Below are 25,408 nucleotides of genomic sequence, written 5' to 3' on the forward strand. Positions count from 1 at the left end.
TATCCTAACAAACCATACATCAACCACACATTTTATTTATTCAGCTTTTAGATGATGTATAAATTTCAATTTTTAAAAAATTGACCCAATGATTGTTTTTGTGGTCCAGGGTCACAATTAAGGATGTCAAAGCAATTCTTGCTGATTACCATCTGACATGTTACGTTGGCATATGAAAACAATAAAACTGTGTTTTTAAAATTCTAAATTAAAAATATTTTTACAAAGAGACCATAGACACACAATATGTGTATTTCTAGCTTCAGTCCTATAAAAATATGAAAATCATGATACATTTGTTATCATTAAATTGCTATGAGTAGTGGGTAGATGTTTGTTTATAACAAGTTCTGTAAAATCTTCATTTAAACCAATCCAGTCTGCCCGTTGGAGCTGAGAAAAAAGTGCCTAAATCTGAAAAAAAAAAACGGGAAATAATAAAAGGTCTTTAATGTCTGAGGTGGTTTGATGTGTGCCTAATGATGTGGGGTTTTTAGAAAATAAATCATATGTAGTTGAAAAACGTATTCTAAGTTAAGAAATGTTTTTGAATCTCTGGAATGACTCATATACCGTGTACAAACGCATCAGCGTAATAAATATCTCGTCATTTTATATAATTAATACATATGAGTAATATACATGCTAATATCCAATTGAAAGATGGATGTTGTTTTGTTCGTAAAGTGATCTGTGTTAAAATCCGTTACTCCGCTGAGGAGATGAAGGGGTGGAGTGGCGCGAAAGACAGAGAGCGCGAGGCGCATCGCTCTGAGTGACAGGAGAGAGAGAGAGAGTCTGAGCGCGCGCGACGGTCACAGCGAGCCTGACTGACTGAAGATTGAGACGGTTAAAAACACAGAGAACGGGACAAGTCAAACCCACTGAAAAAATACGATCTAGAAAAGAAGAAAATAAACATTTCTCAGAATTTAAACGAAGGAAAGATGCCGTTTACCCAGACTGAGGTATGTTGCTCTAAACACTTCTTCATATAGCTACTTGTTACCAACGGTCAGTCTGAGACGGCTGAGGTACATTTATTTTGTGGTCTAACTCCGACTTCAACTGAAATGAGGTAGAAATGTGCTTTTTTACACATTATAAGCGCTGTTTCGAGAATAGCCTACTGATACATTCTGGCTGAATGCGTAGCCCTCTAATTTGTCTTTCATTTGTTTGCTCTTAAGCGCCTATTTAATCAGTCTGAGGCGGCAGCCACATAGGATTTAAATGCAGGCGCTTTGAATTAAGATCCTGGATTGGGACTCTCACTCATTTATTTTAATGACCTGTTATTAAACGCGTGCGACTGTGTATAGTGCCTAAACGCGCTTGTTTGCTCACGACGGCTATTTAAATACTGGTAGCTATACAATCTGGTGAAGATTTGCATTTGTTTTTGTACTTTCAAACCTGGTGCAGAGTTTGCACAGGAGTTCAGGGCTATAGTGCATCCGTTTTTGCGAGTGTATTTGCACTGTACTTTCTCTCATAATCGGTATAAATACACTGCAATACACCAGAACGTTTAATAACATCATTGGATATTAAAAGACATTTTATGGCACAGAGTACTGACATTACAGCCCAACACTGCAATGTGATTTCAACTGCATCAGAACGCATTTTATAGCGGTTGTAAATGAGAACATGATGCTTGAGTTATGACTTACTTTTATAGTTTTTTCTATGGATATATCCTGTTGTTTAAATTAATGCTCACAGTAAAGTTTTCATTTTACCTCGATCTAGTTTTTCAATGACACATCTTTGCAATGAAAAAGGAAAGAAAGAAAAAGAATTGCAGTTTTGGGTTGCATCTTATTTATGAACGCCAAAGGCACTCCTCTGTAAATCTTCAGGGAAATCATCTTCATTTCTGAAGGTGCAGTAAGTGCAGAGCGAGGGAGTGTGTGTGTGTGCGTGTATGTGTATGTGTGTGTTAACATGGTGGCAACGCTTCTATATTTTATCATATTTCCTTATTTCTCATCTTTTTTTCCCTGCCCTGTTGGTGACAGCCAGGAAACAGTGGGGGTTTTGTAGAGTCGCCAGCATGAGTCCATAGTCATGCCAAAACAGTGGGGCCAGTATGTAACAAACACGCTTTACACTGCATGAGAGAAGTACAGCAAGGCCTGCATCATACACACACACCCCCCCTTTAAACACAGGCCCAGCTACCCTAAAACCTTTTTATTACAAGAGAACCACCCAAAGTATGCTTACAATTCTTTTGTTTTATATAAGCACCTTTGAGCTATACATTAATATTTTTTATTGCATAAAAACAATCTATACATTTTATTCTTCAATGCGGAAGTATATGGGCAAGACTTCCGGTTCATTAGCCACTAACAAAGTGCAGAAAACGCTAATACTGTTTGCACTACAAACCAGTGTGTTCATAATTAAGATAATATATTAAAATATGGTAAGACACACAAATTTGCAATATGAAGCAGCAAAACAATGTTTTGTACAGTTAAAAATAGTTGGAAGCGGATGAGCCATAACATTTACAAATGACCGTGCCCACTCTTATGGGAAAAATGAGGTAGATATATCAACATTTAAAAAAATAAATAAATAAAAAATAAAAAAAAAAAATCTTAAAATTTAAGTAGCTCAAGTGATCCACCAAAGTCCATCTTGTGGTCACAAAAACACCACATGAACTAGATCAAGAGTGAGACATTTGGGATTAGCACAGTACTTCAGACCCAACTCAACTCACACACAGCAGATTACACAGACTTAGAGTACATCAACTCTAACGCAGATTAACATGGTGGTCAGATGCAGATGAGCAATGAAAGAAAGAGAGCAAGAGGCGGAGAGCAACACAGCTCAGTAAGAGAAAATTCACAAGAGATTAAATCTGGTTATGGTCTAAATATTTTTTTTTTCCTTTCTGTTGCAACCATTTGAAAATAAAGCAAACACATGAGAAAATTTGATACTAACATTACTTACATTTAAGAAGTCAAACGCAAATTTTAAGGTACAAATTCTCTATAACTTCAGGTATAGTGATTTTTGGTTTTGCATCTTAAAATATCTGTAAAAATCATAGGCAGATCTTTAGGCAGCAGCTTTGGTTGTTTTATAATGCAAAGTTGGGCCTGTGAGAGTGGCGTGTGTGTCAGTAGGGTCACTCTGCAGTGGGTTGCATGATAAAAACACAGAACCACAAATTACAATAGGGCAGCTTCACAACTGGCTACTATTCTATATACGTTTACATATATCAGAGAAAGTAATAACACAGATGTACACAGGTGTTACAGTATAATGATTGTTAGCAATAGTGGTAAATGTAATACACAAACAGAAAACTAAACCTACCTAATCTCATGATGAAAACATAACTGGAAACTTTGTCACAGTACAACACGTACCAATAAGTACATATCACTGCATCTTCCAACAGAAATGAACACTAGAGATGGTAAAACAGCGAACACTTGTAATAATTTTCGTACACAGTTATGATTACAGCTCCATGTTTCGCTTTCCAAATGTAACAAGCTTGCTCGGTAGCTCAGCCGGCGAATTGGACTTAAGATGCAGAATCCTTGGGTACAAATCTAGTCAAAAACATGACTCACGATGAAAGAGCTAAAAGATGAGAGATGGAAAAACAAGCCAAAAAAGCATATGTGTTTTTACGTCTCATTCGCTTTTGTTCATACTATCGGGTAGGTATAGGTATAGTGCAGATGGTACGTTATTTTAAAACGTCACGGAGCATTAAAAGTTATAGCACCACTCAGTGGACCTTTAAAGTCAGAATTGCGGTGACGCACAAAACCAACGTCACCTAAAGCATACCATATGTACGTTCATCTATTTCACGGAAAAAACATGGATGTTTCACATCGAAAATGTGTCGAAACGTACATGAGGGTACGTATTTCGCACTTTTGCTGAAAAGTTCTCACAGGTTTGTTTTCAACATGAGATCAGGTTGAAATAAACAGACACAAGCTATGAGCTTCCTACATGCTTACTTATATTGCAGCTAGTTCACTATAAATTATTGACCACAGCCTTTCTAATGAATTGTTTTGTCAAAGCCACTATGGTTTGCATCAAAATATCTAAAGTGCTTTGTATACAAAAACTGCATGTCAGTAGAGAATAGATGAAAACGTAAGATCTGCCAGTTACTTGTGAGTGGTTTGAGGCTGGCCAAAGGATTTATCATTTCATGATCTAACTATCACCACTGTTGCTAGAGCAACTTATTTTCTATCAGATACCAGGTACCAGAAAGGTTTATTTGTTGTTTGCAGAGCAAAAAGGCAAACAACACACACAAATAACACTTAGTCATATTCCTCTTACCTTGGCACTACATTCAGAGCAGGAACAATCATGCAGTATTTTGGTATGGCATTAGAGTGTCCATTCAATATAGAGGTACTTCTAAAACTGCAATAACACAGTGTTCGCTCATGTTTTTTAGCTGGCAGCTGTAATAATCTCACACTTGATTTCCCAGACTCCCTAGCATTACCAAACACTTGTAATCTGGAGCTTTTACTCAGTGCTCTCAACAACATAGTTATGAAGTGTGCTTCGCTGTTTTTGAAAATTATTGCTGCTTGCAATGCATAAATGCATCCATGGAGGTGATCTGACTCAGTTGAAAAGGATCACAGTACAGTTTTGTTGGTGAGAATGGTTCTGTTCAATAACTGTGTTAACTGTGTTAAAACTTAATCTTACTTGCGGTTATGGGAGGGTAATATGATCATCATCATGATATGTGACCCTGGACCACAAAACCAGTCATAAAGGTCAATTTTTTGAAATTGAGATGTATACATCAAGCTGGATAAATAAGCTTTCCAACGATGTATGGTTTGTTAGGACAATATTTGGCTGAGATACAACTATTCGAAAATCTGGAATCTGAGAGTGCAGCAAAAAAAAAAAAATCAAAATACTGAGGAAATTGCCTTTAAAGTTCTTAGCAATATTACTAATCAAACATTACGTTTTTATAATTTACATTAGGAAATTTACAAAGTATCTTTATGGAACATTATCTTTACTTTATCTTTAATATCCTATTAATTTTTTGCCTAAAAGAAAAATCGATAATTTTGACCCATACAATGTGTTTTTGGCTACTTCTACAAATATACCCGTGCTACTTATGACTAGTTACTTGTAACCTGATTTTCATATAGTATCCTATCCTTTCAAATACTGTCCTATCCTAATAAACCATATATCACTTTTTTATTTATACAGCTTTCAGATGACGTATAAATCTCAATTTCAAAAAAAATTTACCCTTATGACTGGTTTTGTGGTCCAGGGTCACATAATATGAGTAGTTTTTTTTCCACACATTAACAAAACATTTTTGTTTTGTTTTTGTTTTGCTGAAAATAATGGTTGTTTCTGTTATTAACATACCACCAATTTTGGTGCTAAAGCTAAAACTAATAGTAGAATCTGACTTATGATCGCTGTTATGTGATCTTGTCCTATCACTCTATATGCGCAAGTATTTGCTCTAGGTTCTTATTGGCCATTCACAGAGAACACATCTTTGCATCTAAAACGCGAGACGCAGTGCTTAAGAATGGTCTAAAAAATAAGCACAGCACAGAATGCCTACTCCGCCATGTTGCCGCCAAATACAAAAGTTGCCATGGTACTGTAAACAAAAGCTTGCAACACTTGCCTCCGTGGTCTTCTGATTGGACCCACTGTCTTAAAACGGATTCTGATGAGTGGTGCTGCATGTGTTAATTTGAAACGCCATCTTAAATGTGCCACTCTGTATAGCACTGAGTGCACACGCAGTATGTTTTTAATGAGAAAGTATTAACAGGATTTTTAAAAAAAATGAAATAACCAACATGGAATAATTTTATCAGGTAAGAGGTTCTGAATTTTCAATTACATTTCAATGAATAGTCCAGTCCTATAGTAGATTAACTAATGGAAGTTTAAAAAAAAAAAAAAAAAAAAAACTTTAAACTGTTATTGAAAGCAAAGAAAACAGTGACTAATAAAGCAAACAAAAACAATACAACAGAACTAAGACTACGTGAAATAAACAGTGGTACATTTGGTGATTCATATATTAAATCATCCCCCTCATTCCTTTTTAAATCACAGGCAATAAGAACATAACATGGCACTACATCAAGCATTTTAATTTTTCCCCCTTTTATTAAGTGCTTCTTTTTATAAAGCCAGAAAGTGAATGTTTACACAATATCAATGAGCACAATCAAACCACTTCTGAAAAATCTGTGAAATCTGAACAAGGTTATGACACCCATACTCTTCTTTTAATGCACTTACTCTAATCTTATAAAAGACTCCAACGGAATCATAATTTGTAAGTTATTGATTCATTATATATTACAGTAAGGAGATTGATGCACAGCTCGAGAGAGCACTGAGCTCTTAGTAATGTCCTTTTTAAGGGCGGAAATGCAGTCAGACCCGTCTTGCTCTCTGGAGAGGGAACAGCACTCACACAACAATGAGTGTTTTGTCTTATCCTCTGCCAGGCCAGGGTTGTCATAGACACAGGACCTACGTCAGTGTCGTTTATTAATCAATGTGGCCGTTTTGGTCATTGACACAAAGTAATTTTTTATTTCGCCTCAATCAAACGCTCTTCTGTTAGACAGAGATCTGATGTGCCTCGCCTGCCGTGAACAAGTCAAGAAAAGACAGCGTTGTCTGAAAGAAAGTATGATATAGAGGAGATTGTGTCTGGGGCAGGCTGAGTTTATAGGTAAAATGGGTCTCAAAGAGTTGCTTGTATAGCTCTAGAATCAATGAAATGGAGGCGATATGAATTAAGTGAATGTGGCTCTAGATAATTGGACTAGGTCTGAAAGGGGCCCGGAACCGTCTGAATAGATGGATTTTATTATTCCACGAAAAACCAGCTGCAAGCTCTGAAATAGGCTTTGATAATGCTACTAGTTTTGAAGTACTGCTAATTTTAGCATGTGGCAGGTTAATAGAGTGAGTCCGGACATACAAAATAACTTGCGTTCAATGCCACAACTGACATATAGGCTGTGCTTTGATTGAAAGCACGTCCATTTAAACCCTGCAGCCTTCATTGAAATTACATAGCTTATCAAACACATGCTTGTTAAATCATTACAGCTCATTTATAATTTACATGCAGAGAGACCCATTCAAGCAGAGCTACAACTTTTTATATTTTTGCTCAGTTACATAAAGTGATACAGTGCGATGTGGGAAGAGCGCATAAATGCATGTACGTGTTTGTGCGCGGCATGGTGCCTTGCAGTTTGGCTCTAAATGAGCTATAAAAAAAACAAATGCACAGGCCTCCCATAGGAAGCCAAACACTGCTCAGCTTAGCAGAGATCGCTTCTGAACATGGTTCGTTTCACTCTCCGCTCGTTGAGTGGGGTTTGTCGAACATGTGGGCAACTTTGTTCACTGACCTAAATGCATGAATTGTCTTTATATAAAAAGTGCCACTTTTTATTCACCACACAGTGGGGGCTGTTTATTACGACATTTTGCTCTCTCTTGCTATGTGAAATGCTGATAAGAGAAATTTACCCACATTAAGTCAAATTCAGACAAACCTAATTATTTTTCTTCCCGTATGTATACGCTCTGCTTTTGAGTGTTTGTGTTTGATGTTCATAAGCACTGGCTGAGGGACAGCAAGAGGTATGATTGGTTGTTTGGATGTGATTACGTGTGTGTGTGTGTGCTCGAAGACAGAGAAAAATAGAGCAGCGAAGTATCCAGCACTTAAATTGTCTGCTTATTTCCAGTGACTGCATCATTTACAAAGAAACTGGGAGCATAAGAAAAAGAGAATAAAAGGGCAAAGGAGAAATAAGAGTGACATGGTCATGCAAGGGAGGAATGCTATTCGAAAAAGAAAGAGAAGCTAGTTGAAATGCATCACCAGAAAGTGATTTACGTATGTATGTCAGTGTTCAAATATAATTCTAATAAAAGCCCATCTCATCCAGCTGGAAGGGTGGATTTTATATAGACATAACAATATTGGGATCACAAATGGGAAGGGAGATTGAAAAACAAAATAAATGAATAAATGTAAACAAATGAGAAGACAAGCGCTGGAAGTAGTGACAATGACAAATGCATGTCATATATTTACAATATTGATGATATACTCACCTCGAGAAAAGTGAACATTATACATGCCAATCTTAGAAATGTGATGGCAATAATAACATTTCCTCTAAAAGAAGGAAATCTGAAAGAGGATAGACTAAAAGACTGGTGGAGTAAAAATGTGAGCATTTACCTGTTCATTAGGGACAATGAGAGAGAAAAGATAAGTAGTGAAATGTGAAAAGATGGTTAAAAAAGCATATTTGGTTTCAGCAGCAAAATACTGTATAAACTTTTATTTTCTGTATTGAACCACATGTCATCCCTGGAAATGCCTAAATGCATTTAATCTTTAAGGTGATTTGTACCATCTTATTTTCTGTATTCACACAACAACGAACAACTCACAAATACAAAAGCGTATTTCTCATCAAACCAAAGGTTTTAAAATGCTCTGTTAAACTTCAGGGTCAAAAACATTAAGTCTTGTCCATTCAAATGATTTTTTATGAGATGGCACCATTTTATAGACAGATGAGATATGTCAGAGTTTATATGAGGGGTAGGGGTTCATTCGCATGTTGCAGGTGCAGATGTACAAATCCAAATGCACCGCCATCATGCTGCTGCTGCATTCGACTCCATCTTTCATGATTAAGAAAAGGTAAATAAAGCTAATTCACTCTCCACTTTCTGTAGGCATTCAAGTCCATTCAAGCATCGTCTTTACACCTTATGAATTACAGTACAGTCATGCTGACATCTTGGCATCAGGCATAAAGAAAAGCATAGAATATTGAAAACAGTGGCGTGTCACTCAAAACACACTAGCATGATGCAAATCAAAATCAGAGAATATTTTCATGCAATGAATGCCTTAGTTCAAGTTCCACTAACTGTCCTTGTCTCTGCATCCCGATCATACTTTGACTATAATGCAACCAGCTTTAGGCATGCATTTTTTAATACAGGTAAGCCTTGATGTTTATACTGCACATACATTCAAGGCTTCAGTGTTATTTCAATCCTTTAGGCCTCTCTCTTGCTCTCTCACCCTGTGCCACTTTAGTGCATCTTTATCACATTCACAAGCCACTGGCTCTGTTCAGTGCACAAACACTGAATATAATAAGGACATAAATCAGTATAGGCATTTATGCATTAATGGTTCACAGATTACAGTAAATGCACTGGTGAACATCCAAGAGGACTGGAGCCAAGACAAAGAGAGAGAAAGCACACAGGAATAAGAAGGGAAAATGGGGATATGGGAAAAAACAAGGTGCGTTCACGCATCCCTGTCACACTTACCCCTCATCCCTTGCTTCTCCCTCTCTTTGCTCCTGGTTGTTCATACTAAAAGGCTGCAGTGTGTGGGTGTGTGTTGAGAGGCTGGTCACATCCCTGCGTCTCCTGCCATTTTCACTCCCGTTGCTGAATTACCCCTGATTACCTTTAGCTAATTATCATCAGATCTTAGAGAGTGAAATACACACATGCGCACGCACACACATATTACTATTCAGCGCTGCAGAGCCACTGGCAGTTAAAGATCTGAGACATCACCGGACTGCAAAAAAAAAAAAAAAAAAAAAAAAAAAAAAAGAGAGAGAGAGAGAACGGTACCTAGGCACCTCATCAAGGTGTTTGTACTCCACTGTCAAAACATCTCTGTGTAGCAATTATATATTTTTTCCCCTTTCTTCACTGAATAGTAGGTAATTACAACAAGTAGACTGAGAAATGAATTAGACCGCTTCCTAAAAAGAAGCTTTGAAGCGTCATTAGCAGAAGACAGATCTGTCGTTCGAATGTGACAACTGTAGAATATACAATTCTAGAACACCGAGTCCCATTGACTAAAACAGAAACGCGCTGTGGACTATCACCACAACACTGTAGCCTTGAGGCCTAGAGCACTAGTTTCACATGTGCTGATATGGGAACTGAAAAATATCCTGACACACAAGTTATGCCCTCCGGCCAATGCTCTGCTATTACGGCGTCTATCTCCGTAGCCCCAATGTAAGTCACATACACACTGTTCAGTAGAATTCCACAATTCCTGAGGGCCCTATACCAATCATGTCATATTAACCAAGCTTACCGCTCTTATGTGCAAGGGACCAGACAGTAACACAGAGCTCTCTCCAGTTGTTTACATCCAGTTGTTAGCCAGCAAATACAACAGCGTTATTTATCAGTGCTTGTTGTGAATTAATAATGAACTGGATTTGCTGGGGAATAATTATTTCATGATGTACTTGAGTAATATTTTATGACAAAGCTGTGTGAGGAACAAGAGAGACCATTAAGATTTCATGCTCCTCCATGATCCTAAGACAAAGCCCAGTGAGTCTGTCTTTGTGTCAGTACTGTGAATATGTGTTGTTGTGGATACTGGGGCTGACAGTCATTCTGCCACCAAATTTGATTCCAATAGGTTCATCAATCTTCCTTCTTTCCTTTACTCCTCCATCTGCCCGTCTCTCTCTTTTCCATTCTCTCTCCCTCGCTCAGCAAATGAGAAATTGAAAGGCAGAGATGGGTAGGTTACGTGCACAGGATGGCAAAAATGTTTGACATGGGCTCATACACATATGCACAGACACACTCGCCCTCAAACATGCAAGGGCGCACAAATAAAAGCGCAGACTTGTCACCGTTCTAATAACTTTAAAAACAGGGGACATCTGTGCCATCAGCAATATTAACAAACCTGGAGCAGTGGAACTGCACCACCCTACTCCAGGTGAACATTATTACTGTCCATTTTCAGCATTTACTCAAGCACGTCTGGGGATGGAGGTCAGTGCGAGCATGACAGCAGCACTGATATAACCTCTTATCATCTCTCATCATAATCTCTTTCCTAATGTGACTGCCCCATTATACCACACGAGAGAGAGAGAGGGAGAAAGGTGAACAGAGAAGGGCAACAGGCTGTGTATTTGTCTGGTTTTACACCCGCTAGACATTATAAGGCATCTGCCTCAATAGCTGTTATGCTATTTTTTTTTCCACCATCTAAGAGCATTGATTGGTGAAAATTCCCCAATACGTTCATTGATTTTAATTAGCCTTCTTTGTCCTTATTACTCCTCCTCTGCTCAATTCCCTTTACATTAGCTGTGTGCCTTGGAAATGCTCCCTGTCTTCTCACACACGTGGTACTATGGGCCTCCGCTGATCCATCTTCACCAGGCTGCTATGTCCACATGGTGCATTAAATTTCTGCAATAATGTTTTTGATCACTCCCAATCTCGGACTGGACTGTGAAAAAGCAATTAGACTGGGAGTCAGTGGGACCCAGAGGAGACTTTCAACATCACAAACACAAATCAACCACGTCAGGCTTGGGAATTTAAACAGATTCAGCACACTATGATACAAAGGGAGTTAACAGTTGCTGGTTCAGAGGCTCCGTCCCAAAGCAGCAGTTCCAGAAAATATAAACAACAAACACTCACAGCGAAAATCTAAATATATGAAAATACACTATGCATAATTTCAGACTCACCTAAAAAACTTCAAGGAGCTTTTACGCAAAAATCACTTTTATAAGGTGTTTGAACAGTTGTGTGGCCGCATTGTGTGAAAACACTGGTAAAAATCCACCCACTTATTTTTTTATAATCCCAATAAATTATAAACAGTCTCAATGAACACGTGATTCCAGACTTCTCCCATCGTGTTGTCAAAAGTACAGACTTTGGTACCAGTCAGTGCTGAAATTTTAAAAATTTCCATTTTCCGCTTACATTTGAGCCGATCACAATCATATCTGTTGAGTGCGTGAACACTATGGCCAAATAGTGATGTTTAAGAATCAGCTCAACAGCACTCAAATCTGAGTGTCAAATGGACATTTTTAAAATTTCAGTACTGACTGGTACCAAAGTCGATACTTTCGACAACACTACTGAAAATAACCGTTAAAGTCCTCTATATGTTTTGGGATCAATACTAACGCTTTGTGCACAAACGTCAGCTCTAGACAAAATTGCCAAAAAAAAAAAAAATTGTTTTCCAAATTGCCTTTCTGAAAGTGCTTCTCGCCATTTTGTAAGGCTAATGTTGCTAAATCCACCATTTTCTACCCAAACTGCATATAAAGCAATGTAAAGCCAACTGTATGAATTTGTTGAGCTCATTATCACAAGGGGGACTTATAAAGTTTGTGATAGCACGGAATGGCACCATGAGACCAGCTATGTCGTTATTTTAATCACGCCGCGTCTGTGTAACAAATAAACATGCATTTATTATGCACAGTACAATCAGATGCCTGACTTTAAACCAATTCCGGTCCGAACATATAAGGCTGAACCTGTTTCTGACAGCTACTGATAGTTTCTGACATTTTCAGTGTGTGACATTAGCCGTTCCTCAATACCAAGTACACAAAGTTCGGACTTGCGTTTTTGGTGGTTCAGACTTCACAAGTTTGACTCAGGAGTGAGAATTCCAAAGGACGGGAGGACGCAAGTCTGATAATTCTGCAAATGAAACAGCTGTGTACTGTATGTACAATAAGACAAAATAGGATGTCATACACCACTGCCTTTTTTAGTTTTCAGTTAAACATATTAATCGTCGCAGAAAGGTAGTTCAAGGAAAGCTAAATACATTACACTGAGATGAAATATGATATCAGTAAGCATTGCTGCTTTTCTGTTTCATTTATTCATATTAATAGCCACAAAAATGTGGTTTATGCAATGCGTACAGTACACACATTACAATAAAACAAAATTATAATCAAACACCACTGCCTCTTTTCATTTTCAATAATATGTGGTTTAGGCAATATGTGCACATAAACTCTATCTTCACTGTATGTGTAATAAAATGAAATATGACAAGCACAACTCTGCCTTTTTTGTTAAATGTCAGTTTTAATGAACAATAATAGCCAAGTATAATATAAAAGTATAAAGTTTAAGAGACTTATGTAATTGGAAATAAAGATAAAAGCAAACAATTCAGTCAAATGTATGCTACAAAGTCATGCTTTATTGCGATTAATGAATAAATAATATATAAAACATAAATTTGTGCTCAGCCAAAACGATATGACCTGGAACAAATAATAGATTCATGAGACCAAAGAATGCCTGTTAAATTTACCCAAAACTAATTATATCTCATGTTTAACCACTACAGAGACATCAGAGCCAGTGACAAATGTCAAAAGGACCAGCCGAGGTAAGGCGCTTTTGGCAGGATTCATGAGCACTGAGTGTACAGTGATTGCCTCAAGCTTGATAAAAGGGGCGGAGCAAGAACACATCTAGGGATTTGAACTGTACTTGGCTAGATGCGAACTTAGAATTGAAACAGTACTTTGGCGACGGCTGATGATGTTTTTACAAATCCAAAACAACAGACAAGAACGCATCTTAAAAGGGGGCCGGGAGTACCAGCTCATTTGCATTTAAAGGGACAAACACAAAAACGGCGCGTTATGGCTCACACCCTAAAAGTGGCAATTATAACAAGCTATAAAAAATGATCTCAAAGTCTCTTTCAAGGATAGTCTGTTCGCTCAGCAGCCATATTTGCAACGCCTCCAGGCAGCTCATACAAGACCAAGTTCTATCTAAATGAATGGAGGAATCCTGAAATCTCAAAAAGGCTTGCTAAACTTGCAATTCAATGACATTTCAAATCAGCAACAAAATCTAAAATGAACTGCCACATGAATGTTGTTTCTTATGCTCAAATAGTGTTTAAAAAGCTTATTTTTCAGGCTAGACCAGCCAATGCGCATGCACAGTCATGCCCATAAGCTTCTAACGGCTGCTAACGCAATTACTTTAACCAATCAGCAACTGGCTCTTTCATTTAGAAGGTGGGACTATTCTGCCATATTGCGCGTTGCAGTTTCTCCAATTAACAAACATAGGAGTAAACCGTCTTTATATTTTATAGTTTTTGATAATCTTTAGGGTATTTTGAGCTATAACTTCACATCCACACTCTGGGGACATTAAAGACAAATTTTACATTTTATAAAAAGGGGCATTATAGGTCACCTTAAATCTGGAAAGGAAAATTTTTTTTTTTTTTTACCTAAAACAGGGAATTCAGTCAGAATAGACATCCATCTTTTCTTGCCCTACCGCAGTCTTGTCAACAATGTGACCCAGTTTGCAACAATATGTGTGTGCCTTGATTTTTGCGTTTTTGGTCCTGGCTATGGCTTAGAGCGGTCTGTAAAAGAGATTTTCCACTTAATTCTGCACACTGAACTTGACTTCACCATTTTCAGAGTTGATATTCTTTGAAATACAGTTCTTTTTAGGTCGAGCCAAGTTTAAAGAGAAAATGACACACTGTGAATATAAAAGTCTTCTTTCCTGTCCTGGCACTCTAATTCACTGAAAATGTTTTCTTCACAGGTAACACGGTCTCAAAGATGAGGGGTTACAACATCCCGGTGTTCCGTCAATCCTCATTCGAGACAACGCAATCAACATGATGTCAACTTTGAAGGACACACTGCAACTCGAATACACTTCATCGCCTCGGATATACTCTCGCTGTACGGAAGTGATGAAAATTTTGCTTCTATTGATTGACACTGGAAAAAATTCCCAGGGTTTTTCCGGTTGACGTTATCCTTTTTTCAGTGCCTACAATTCATTGGAATCCTACATATAAAGGGCTGCAATTTTTGCTAGTCGAAGGACATAGAGAGTCAAGAAGAAGGACCTTGAGTCCTTAATCAATATCTTGAATTAAGAGGACAACTGTCACTGTTCAAACTCCAGCAAAAGGACAATGTTGGATACTCGCTAGATGGTAAGAACAGTCGTTTATAATTCTGTTGTAAATAACACAATATGAAAATGTGTAAAGAGCTGTGTGGCTAAATACAAAAAGATCATGCAGCAGGAAAAATATCCCTTTATACTGTCAACAGAATTGAAGTAGACACTAAAAAGGAAAAAAAAAAATAAAGACTCAAGAGAAGGATCAAACAAGCAGATTTAGGCAGAATGAAAATGCAGTATTGACACAGGAGGATCAGCAGGATATGCAGCAAAAGAAAAAAAAAACAGTACGATTAAAGAAGAGTATAAGAAGAGATTATAAGAGATTACAGACGCACAGTGGGCGGTTACAGAGATGGCCAGGATGAAAACCTTCTTCAGAGCATAGAAACGTTTGAGTGAAGGATAGAGATGCAGAACAGAGAGAATGTAAAGTTAACCTGCCTACACACAAGTGTTTCAAACTGTGCAGCAAGTTAGAGATGGAGCTTCTCGCGGTCACTCTGCCATCTAAAGGCAAACTTACAAGTTGTTTTGTGCATCAGCTCCACAGTGCTCTGACAGCTCCAAACACTTGCAAAAATACTGCACATACATTCACACAAAAATGCTGCTGTATTTTAATAGCTTTTGCTAAACATACATTTAAAAAAAAAATAGCATAAAGGCATGTTTTATTAGGTATTCAAGAGGCCTTTTTGCTATTTTCTTTTCTGTCTGTCCTCAGGCTTCCACTCCTCTTTTATGAAAATACACTCTCAGGGCTGAGACACAGCAGATTTTTTTTTCTAAAAATACCCAAACGTATACACACTGGGAAAGCCATTAAAAGTGACATTTAAATTGCTTCCGCTTTCATGCAACGCACCTCATTTAAAAAGAGAGACAGACTTAAAAAGGAGAGAGTGACAATGATATCTGATTTTTTTTTTTTTAAAAAAGCAGTATTTTTGCTAATCGTTTCCTTAGAATCTAAACACTATCTGTAGTCAAAGCAAACAAGATGATTCCAATAAAATGGAATCATTTCCAATACAAGCAAGCTATTCTCTTTCTAATTTCGTCACTATTTCTCCATCAAGCCCCGTCGATCAATTTTGCATGGGTGCTAGCACCGTGTAAGGGTTTGTTTTGCATGTAGCTGCTGCCTAAGGTAACAACGATTGTAACCAAGAGGCAGCCAACCTACTCCCATCTGGCCTGGCCTGCAACACAAACAACCTTGAGTCTGATCCCATAGGATGGCAAGCAGCAAAAAGAATGAGGCCCCAGCAGAGAGCGATGTACACCAACCCTTCACACATAAATACTCACAAAAACAAGTATGTTTTGGATTAGTCACACAGGAGTATGTTAATGTCTCAAAACTGTGTATGAATGTACATTTTAATGGAGGCAAAAAACTATTTTTATTTACAAAAAGAAGCTGGGAATTAAACAACTATAATTTAATGCTATAATTAAAATACAAAACATTACTAATTTGTTGGCAGTTTTAAACATTCTTAATTATGCTTCCAAGACTTTTTGACACTTTCAATAAAATAATATGAATGAATCTAAGATATTTAGCGGGAATGCAGCACTGGCCCAAAAAGAGAATTTGATTTTACTGTGCAATAGGCCATTTTTATTAAAAAACCCTTGGATGTGCAAAAACTTATTGGTTATATGAAAATGAAAATCTGATTTTTTTTTTTTGGTCAGAAAGATATTGAATGTATATTTTTCTTCCTACTGTTACATTCCAGACCTAAGGGGACAATCTAGATGCTGAATTATTATCAAAAAATGCATTTCCAGCTAATTTGCAAATATTCTTTGCCTTCCTTCCTCTATTTAGCATTGATAAGAGTCACAGTCAGAGCTTATAGAGAAAACATACACAGGAAATTCACAATCCCCGGCCATCTAGTCAATGACTGGTTAAACACAGAGTGAAATCTCTGTTGGGTATTCTATGTAGTCTCTCTGAATAATTCATGCTATTTTGAAAACAATAACAACCAAGAAACAGCATCCATTATGCATGTCAATTTGTTGTAAACGTCTGTGGTTTTCATCTAAATCTCAATTGCAAATCAGGCCGAAAACGAGAACTCCATCTGACCCTTGTGTGAACTTTCCAAAACTTGAGCTAAAATTAAACTAGTGATTTATTCAAGCGCAGTTCCCTGTAACATTTGAATTGTGATATGACTTAAGGTCAATCCAGGAATAAACCTGTAATTGTTTTTCCTGGAACTCAAATGTCAATCACATTTTAATATACGTTTAGAACAACCATCTCACACCTGCAATTTTCCGCGTATAATGTACTGCAGCAATGTAATGGTTACATTCAACTCTTTCCACACTATTCATTTATATAGCTGTTTTTTATTCTAATGTTATGTCTATTGCTCCCTATCTGTCGGTTGCTCCGTTAAGGTTATCTAGAAAGCCATTCAGCTTGACTGATTTTCTCTGCTTTTGCTTGCTAACGTCTTACCACCTTGCAATGTTTTTTTACATTTAAGTAGAAGTTCTGTAAAAGATGCATAACAGATATGTGGACTTATAATTGCACTGAACTCTAAGCCAAATGTAACCACTGTATTTGAAAAATTCTTAGCAAAAAAAATCTTTTCTATATTTCCCACAGGGCTTGTGATTGGAAGTATAGAAGGGCAAAGAAAGATCTGCGTTTTCCCAGCTACACCGACCAAGAATATTGACTTGAGACATTGGGTTAAATTACCTCTGCAGAGAGAGTGGAGTACATTGCCTGGAATTATGGCCACAGAGAGCCTAGTTGAACTCCGCGATTGGTTGTTCCTACTTCTCCTATGCCTGACGTTATTGGTCGAAGTCCTCGAGTTTGCCGCAGCAACAGCTGCTGCCGCGGAGGCAGCGCTCGGGGAGGCGGAGCTTCAGGGAGACGTGCCGTGCCCCTCAGCCTGCAGGTGCGACGATGGCTTCATTTACTGCAATGACCGAGGCTTGAGTATCATCCCACCACTACCATTAACGGCAGCTGTGCTCTATCTGCAAAACAACCGCATTGACAATGCTGGGCTGCCAACATCTTTAGAGCGACGGTTGACTGTACGAGTAGTTTACCTTTATGATAACGAACTTGATGATTTTCCAACGCATCTGCCTCCGTCGTTACGAGAACTTCACCTACAGGACAACAATATACGAACTTTACCCCGTTCCGCTCTTGCGCGGCTCCCCCTGCTGGAGAAGCTTCACATGGACGACAATTCCGTTTCAACCGTAAGTATAGAAGACAAAGCCTTTGCCAACAATCCAAGGCTGCGTCTTCTTTTCTTGTCACGCAACCACCTCTCAAGTATACCGTCGGGATTGCCTGCATCACTTGAGGAACTCCGTCTAGACGACAATCGGATTTCAACTATTCCGACACATGCGTTTCGAGGTCTTTCCTCTCTAAGGCGTCTCTTCCTCGATGGGAATCTGCTGGCAAATCAACGTATCGCAGATGATACGTTCTCACGGCTGTCTAATCTCACAGAGCTCTCTCTGGTTCGTAACTCGCTCCAGGCACCACCATTAAACCTTCCGAGTATGCATCTCCTTCGCCTCTATCTACAGGACAATGCTATAGCCCACATGCCGCGAGGTTCCCTGGATGGGATGCGAAGGCTACAGAAACTGGACCTGTCGGGTAACAACTTGACGACTCTCCCAAGAGGCTTATTCAAGGACCTGGACAGCCTTTCGCAATTACTTGTCCGAGGAAATCCTTGGTATTGTGGCTGTAACCTCCGCTGGCTTCATGACTGGTTGCACGAGCGAGGTGCATCAGTGACTGTGAGAGGTTTAACTTGCCATGGACCAGAGAGACTAAGAGGCATGGCACTAAGGGACCTTACGAGTCAATTGGAAGACTGTGAGGTTAGCGTAGACACCGCAGGAGCAATGGTTGGAAACGATGGAGCAAAGAAGGAGAAAGGTTATTTTCCCACACAAGCGCCAGCTACAACAACTCCTCCGCTTCCGCAGGGTTCTCTCTTTACCCTCAGATCCAGACGACCAGGACACAAGTATTCAGATATTAGCCAGGACAGTCTTGGAGGTGGAAATGGGGTTACAGGTAAATCATTACTAATCAGTGTAAAACCTCTCACGCCAGAGACAGTCCACATTACCTGGCAGGCTGCACAGCCTGTCCCCTCCTTTAGACTTTCCTGGTTGCGACTAGGCAACAGTCCCGCAATGGGGTCAATCACAGAAACGCTTGTGCCAGGGGATCGCCGTGAGTATTTACTTACGCAACTACAGCCCCAATCAAGTTACATCATCTGCTTGGTGCCTCTCGCTGGAAACGAGGGTAAAAGAACGTCTTTTACCGCAACTGGGGGTTTAAACATAAACACAAACTCGGAGCATGAGCATCCTGCTTGTGCCAAAACAGAGACAGATCCCCTAGAACAGCCTATTTCAGACCAGGACGGTGATCAAGGAACTGACCAACTGTCAGCCCTACCTCTTGCTGGAATTATTGGGGGTGCAACAGCATTGGTGTCTTTGTTCTTAATTTTTGGCATCTTCTGCTGGTACGGACACCGTGCGGGGTACCTCGCGCCGGGTGACCATTCTATATACGGCAGAGATGTCGTTGCATCGCGAGGTGCCAGCAAACATTACGATGACTATGTTGAGTCTGGAACCATAAAAGACACATCCATCTTAGAAATCAGAGCTCACGGCTTTCAAATGACACCAATGTCTGCCCAGCAGCCTTTGCAGCCCAAGGCAAAAGTTGAGGATATGACATACATTCATACCATCTTTCCCTCCAATAATGCAACTCTATATAGGAGCACCCTGAACCACACAGGAAATCCAGGCTATGGAACAAATCGAGGGTACAGAGAAGGGGGAATACCAGACATAGATTATTCATACACGTGATAGCCTTTTTTATAACTCCCTTACTATTCTGTTCCTGTTTTCAGGTAAAGCAGTTGGGTAGGGGTTCTCTTCCCTAGGTTCTAAAGTAGGGGTGTGCCGATTCTAAGGGGACCATTTTACCCCCATCTATCATACACAAAATGTTGTTACTGGATAGAAGATGTCATGTAGATTTTTTAAGATCAAATTATTTATACTTAAGATAGTATAATTTTCACTCCATTGGAGCACTGAAGACGGTTAAAACAAAAATCAGAATTCTGCAAACTGAATTGGGGATTTTAATGACCCAGTTCATTAATACGACTTACTATTCAAAACCAGGTGTTAAAGGGGACATTGGATGCAAAATTCACTTTCATATGGTGGTTGTATATAGATGTCTTAGCAGTGTGCGGACGCAACCACCCTACAATGATAAAAATCAATTCACTCCTTTTTTTTTTTAATTCCCAAAAAAACCCAAACAGTCTCAATTATCAAGACATTTTGATTTTCACATTAGCATTACCATATCAGCCACTTGTACGCCATCCACCATTTTCTCTGCACTCGAGCAACTGTAGGGACAACAATGTATCGTAAGCAATACAGGTGTTTTGTAGCTGAATGTAAAAGTGAACATAAGCGTCTACATTTTCATTCAACATCAGAGCCACTGAGGATGCATTGGATTTGTATATTTTTGATGGCAATGCGCCACCAAATACACAAAAAACACAACAGATGGGTGGAGTGAGCAGTAGCTCATTATCATTAAAAGACATGCACCAAAACGAGCTGTTTTCGACTACCTAATCTCATGATGAAAACGTACCTGTGGGAAATACGTACCAATAACTACATATCACTAGTTTCCAACAAAAATATCTATATCACTACAGGCGGTAAAACAGCGAGTACTTGTAACGGTACATTCACAGCGTCAAAGCTTTAACGCATCATAGTGACTACAGCCAATCACATTATTTTCTGGTGTTGCATAAATGAGATTGGCTAGCGTCTGCACTAGTATATTTACATAAAGTGATCTGATTGGCTGACACCTGTATTGCCGCTTGAAAAGTTGAAAAGTTTTCAACTTTTGCCGCAAGCAACGCCAGTTAAGCGATGCAAGGGACCTCGGCAACACTTGACGTCACTCCATTCAAAGTAAACGAGAGGCGTTGATGCTGAGGAGCAATGTGAATGGACCGTAATCATTTTCGTACACAGTTATGATTAAAACTCTATATGTTTTGCTTTCCAGATGTAACAAGCTTGCACGGTAGCTCAGCTGGCACAGATTTGGACTTAGGATGCAGAATCCTTGGGTACGAATCCTGTGAAAAACGTGACTCATGATGAAAGAGCTGAAAGATGAGATTTAAAAATAAGCTAAGACGGCATGCTTGCAATTGCATTTTTACATCACATTTGCTTTTGTTCATACTATCAGGTTGGTTTAGGTGTAGCGCCAATGGTACCTTATTTTAAAACGTCACAAAGCATTAGTTACAGCGCCACTCAAGGGACATTTCAAGTCAAAACTGTGGTGCATGGACAAAACCATCATAAAATTCACCATATGTATGTTCACCTGTTCTGGGGAAAAAACAAACAAACACTATTTTAGCACCACTTAGTGGACATTTCTGTTGGAAACTGCAGTGATATATACTAAATTGTATGTATTTTATGTCTCATGAAAACGCTCCCACAGATACACAACCATTTACACAACCATTAAGGAATTAGTTTTAAGACATTTTCATGAAGACCCTTAAGAAAAAGAAGAACATTTTTCTCCCAACATTAGAGCCACTGAGGACACAGTGGGTTAGTTTTGTTTTTGATGGTAAAGCGCCACCAAATACACAAACAACAAAAGAGAGGGAGGGGGTGAGCAGTAGCTCATTATCATTTAAAGAGACATGCACTGAAACTGGTTGCTGTGAACAAAGCTGTTAATGACAAGTAAAAAGGGTGTTGTTTTACACGACCATTGAGAAATTTTAGCCAAAGTATGTTGCAGACATTTCATGAAAACCTTAAATCACCAACTTGTGGAAAATGGGTATCCGATGTCTCCTTTAAAAAAAAGCTTTATAGACTATACTGCAGACACTCTACATAAATGATGCAAAACAATAACATGATTACGTAAAAAGTTCAGAAAGGAACACTGATATGTGGACGAAGCAGAATTTAATTCGGCACACCCCTATTCCAAAGTACCCTTTGTGCCTCCTTTAGTCTGTTTTCAAAACATTGTTCTTAATGGGCAAAAAAACCCTCTGGAACATGCTTAAAATACTTGTAATAGTCAGAAAGTGCCAGGGATACCACTATTGGTGTTGATGTTATCCAAAATTCAGATGATAATTGAAGCTGTTGATAATTTTGCATCTTAGTACCAATGATTATCAAAGTCCTAAAACTAGCTCATTTTAAGGGTTAGCATGATAATGATGATGATGACGATGATGAGATCTGGGACCAGGTTCATATAGATATAATTTTACTACCTGGACTTTACTGTGTATATATGCACTGGGGAAAACTGATGCCTTTCCATTCTAGGGAATACTGACAACGACAACAACAAAAAAAGAAATCTTTTTTGGGGGGGGGGCTGTTATTCAAATTCTAATTCTCAGTTCTCTCTCCCTCCTTTTATGGGCTTTTCCTTTATTCTCTCTATTTCTTTTGCACGCAGCACGAGGACTTTGTTCCCAACCCAGAGAGCTGACAGTGGTGATAATGGTTTTGACAATGAAAGACCTCAAATTGCTACTGGGTTTCTTTTCTTTTAATGAGAGTGAGAAAAGTGGGGTAGAAGGAGACAAAAGGAAAAAAAAGGAAAGAGATGAAGGCACAGAAAAAGGTTTCATGTTCACAAAGAAAATTTGTCTAAAAAAATAAGACACTGAAAAAGTGGATATCTTATGTCTGAGAAAGAGGGGGGGGGGGGGTTCATATTTTCCATTCACCACATAGAGGTTTCAAGAACAGTCTAAATATACGAAGCTCAGTAGTTTTACCTGCTCAACAACAGACAAATGCATTTCAATTACAACGAAAGGAATGACTTTAAAAATCTGAGGTCATTTAAACTAAAGAGAAAGAGGCACTTACAGACAATCATGAAAGGGGGCAACCCTAATTGATGAGCGAACCCAAACTGACAGGCTGACATAGATAATGCAGTCAATTTAGCATGCAAAAAAGCAAACTAAAGGGCAGGACTTGTTGATACAGAACATACCAGAAAATATCATTTTCACAAAATCTAGCAGATGACTAGAAAAAAAAATTGACAGATGATCAGACAACATTAACACATCAGCTCATTACAATCTTTGTGTGTGAAACGGTTTGTGTATCAAAACCCCTGAGGTGCAGGAAAAATCAGGGATTAATAAAATATGTAACACTGTGAACCTCTGCATCTTGTGTGTGGGCTAAGAAGGAAGAGAGAGAACAAAGGTCTTTAATTGATTAAAGACAATCCACTTTTTTTCCCACAGTCTGACTTTGTGTGACTTAAACGCAGCATTAGCCGGAAGAGTAGAAAGGTAGGAACACTAAAAGGATATCCGTACCGGATCTGCAATTTTCCAGCCTTTTCTGATGCATTTTAAAAGTGAACTATTCCAAAAGTAGTCCATGTAAATCACTTCTTTCTCTCGTTATAGATATGGATATACATCATGATGAATAGTAAATAAAGCTTGTTATCTTTTTCATTGATATATGTATCATTAAAAGTTGTGATGAAATGAACTGTTGATGTGTACATTAGTTACTACAAAATTATATCATCTACAGTCCAAGAAAACATTTTCCTGTGCTTTTAACTACAAATTCACACCTCATGTATGAGACAAATTCCACTTGTCAGTTCTTAAGGAAGCTAAAGGGTTTAGTGAAAATCTCCATGGTGGCATTGATAGGCATATATGGCGCACACTCATCTGCTGGAAGAGTGAATAAGGAAAAGAGTAGCCAATTTGATAGTGTCTGCTTAAGAACAAACATGCCTCCAATCTGGAGAGCGTGGTAATGCCTGTGTAAGCAATGTAGAGATCAATATAATGAGGGGGGGAGGCGCAGTATACAGCATCCAAGAAAGAGTGGCCTTTAAACGCAAGCTCTTCAATAGCTTAACGTGTACGTAAAAGCACATGCTGTGTCTCTCCGACAACATACAGTTCAATTAGTTCTTCCCACCTGTTCCCCAACCCATTTCTCAAATTAATGTAATTCTAGATAATTGGAAAACAGCACCTTCTTTCATAGCATTTCACAATTCACAGCAACATCAAATTATTGAGTCTTATTAAGCATGAAGACAGTCGCAGACACTGACATACGGAGGAAGGCGCAGCATCCGTAACGATCAGCCAAAGACAAAGAGTACCTGAAAGTAGCTTTCGCCACTAAAATTACCAGTTAAAAAGGCCAGCTTCACAATACCCAACAATTAACTGGAGAGTTTGACAAGTCCCAATTACTGGCGAATCAAATCCCGAGAAGCTACACCTAGGCGCCTCACATTGTACCTAGCGAAACCAAACTGAGAATTACAATTACACCAAGCAATTGCACCTATCCAAACAGCAGCAGCAGCAACTCTCAGAAGCCGTCCCTGATGAACCGCGTGCCTCTTTTCCCTGCGTTTACCACATTGGGTCAATTAGACTAATTAGACTAAGAGGAGACCGACAATTTCACATTCCTTCATTGGAGCTAAAGTGGCGATTGATTGTGAGAGAACGGTATAGGTGGGAGGCATTTAACGAGGCCTGAAATAATTGCTGCGAGGCTGCCATTCTGCAGACATGCTCAGATCTTTCTTTTTTTTATCCTAAATCATTCATATCATTAAAGGTTCAGTAACCGTAAGCTGATTCCAAAGCCTTGGGCATCAAACAGAATTCAATCACGGCACTACATTTCTGGACGTTCCATAATATATGGGCCATTCTACAGAATTGGCGCAAAGTCAGAGCTGAAAACATCTAGAAAAATGTGTCTATTTCCACAAATTGTGTATTTATGCAAATTGTATAATATCCAAGCTACACATTTCTAGTAATTGTGCAGTTAATTCTCAAATTGTATTTTCAGAAAGTTTTGGAATCCATTTTTTTTTTTTTTGTTTTCAATAATTTTTTTTGTGAATAATTTTAACAAAATATGAGAGATCATACAAAATGTGTGTTATTTTTTTATTTAGTACTGTCCTGAGTAAAATGTTTTACATAAAAGATGTTTACATATAGTCCACAAGACCAAAAAAATAGCAGAAATTATTAAAATAACCCCCTTCAAAAGCTTGGGAACCCTTAATTCTTAATACTGTGTGTGGTTACATCTTTTGCATATTTCAACCCTTTCCAGCAGCGACTGTATGATTTTGAGATCCATCTTTTCACACAAAGGACAACTGAGGAACTCAAACAACAATTAAAAAAGGTTCAAACATTCACTGATGCTCCAGAAGGAAACACGATGCATTAAGAGCAGGGGGTGTGAAAACTTTTGAACAGGATGAAGATGTCCAAATTTGTCTTATTTTGTAGAAATATAATTTTTTTCC

At 38.5% G+C, this 25,408-nt stretch overlaps 2 protein-coding genes across 3 annotated transcripts in view; one reads left to right on the forward strand and one right to left on the reverse strand.

Annotated features, from left to right (window-relative positions):
* The window catches only part of macrod1 (mono-ADP ribosylhydrolase 1), a 79,223-nt gene that overhangs the window by 42,270 nt on the left and 11,545 nt on the right, over positions 1-25,408 (reverse strand). The gene's annotated exons all lie outside the window — the stretch shown is intronic.
* On the forward strand, positions 799-23,589 carry flrt1b (fibronectin leucine rich transmembrane protein 1b). Of its 2 annotated transcripts, XM_051127553.1 has the most exons (4): positions 799-968; positions 13,289-13,330; positions 14,527-14,929; positions 17,546-23,589. In XM_051127553.1, the coding sequence occupies exon 4, from the start codon at positions 17,677-17,679 to the stop codon at positions 19,822-19,824; it is 2,148 nt and encodes a 715-aa protein (XP_050983510.1). In that variant the 5' UTR covers positions 799-968; positions 13,289-13,330; positions 14,527-14,929; positions 17,546-17,676; the 3' UTR covers positions 19,825-23,589. The 2 variants fall into 2 exon arrangements, with proteins under 2 accessions (XP_050983510.1, XP_050983509.1); XM_051127552.1 differs by lacking the exon at positions 13,289-13,330.

This window comes from Labeo rohita, chromosome 14, assembly GCF_022985175.1.
Source record: "Labeo rohita strain BAU-BD-2019 chromosome 14, IGBB_LRoh.1.0, whole genome shotgun sequence".
Taxonomy (NCBI): domain Eukaryota; kingdom Metazoa; phylum Chordata; class Actinopteri; order Cypriniformes; family Cyprinidae; genus Labeo; species Labeo rohita.

Excerpts from the sequence above, each read along its gene's own strand:
- flrt1b (XM_051127553.1), top strand. The coding sequence starts at position 17,677 with ATGGCCACAGAGAGCCTAGTTGAACTCCGCGATTGGTTGTTCCTACTT.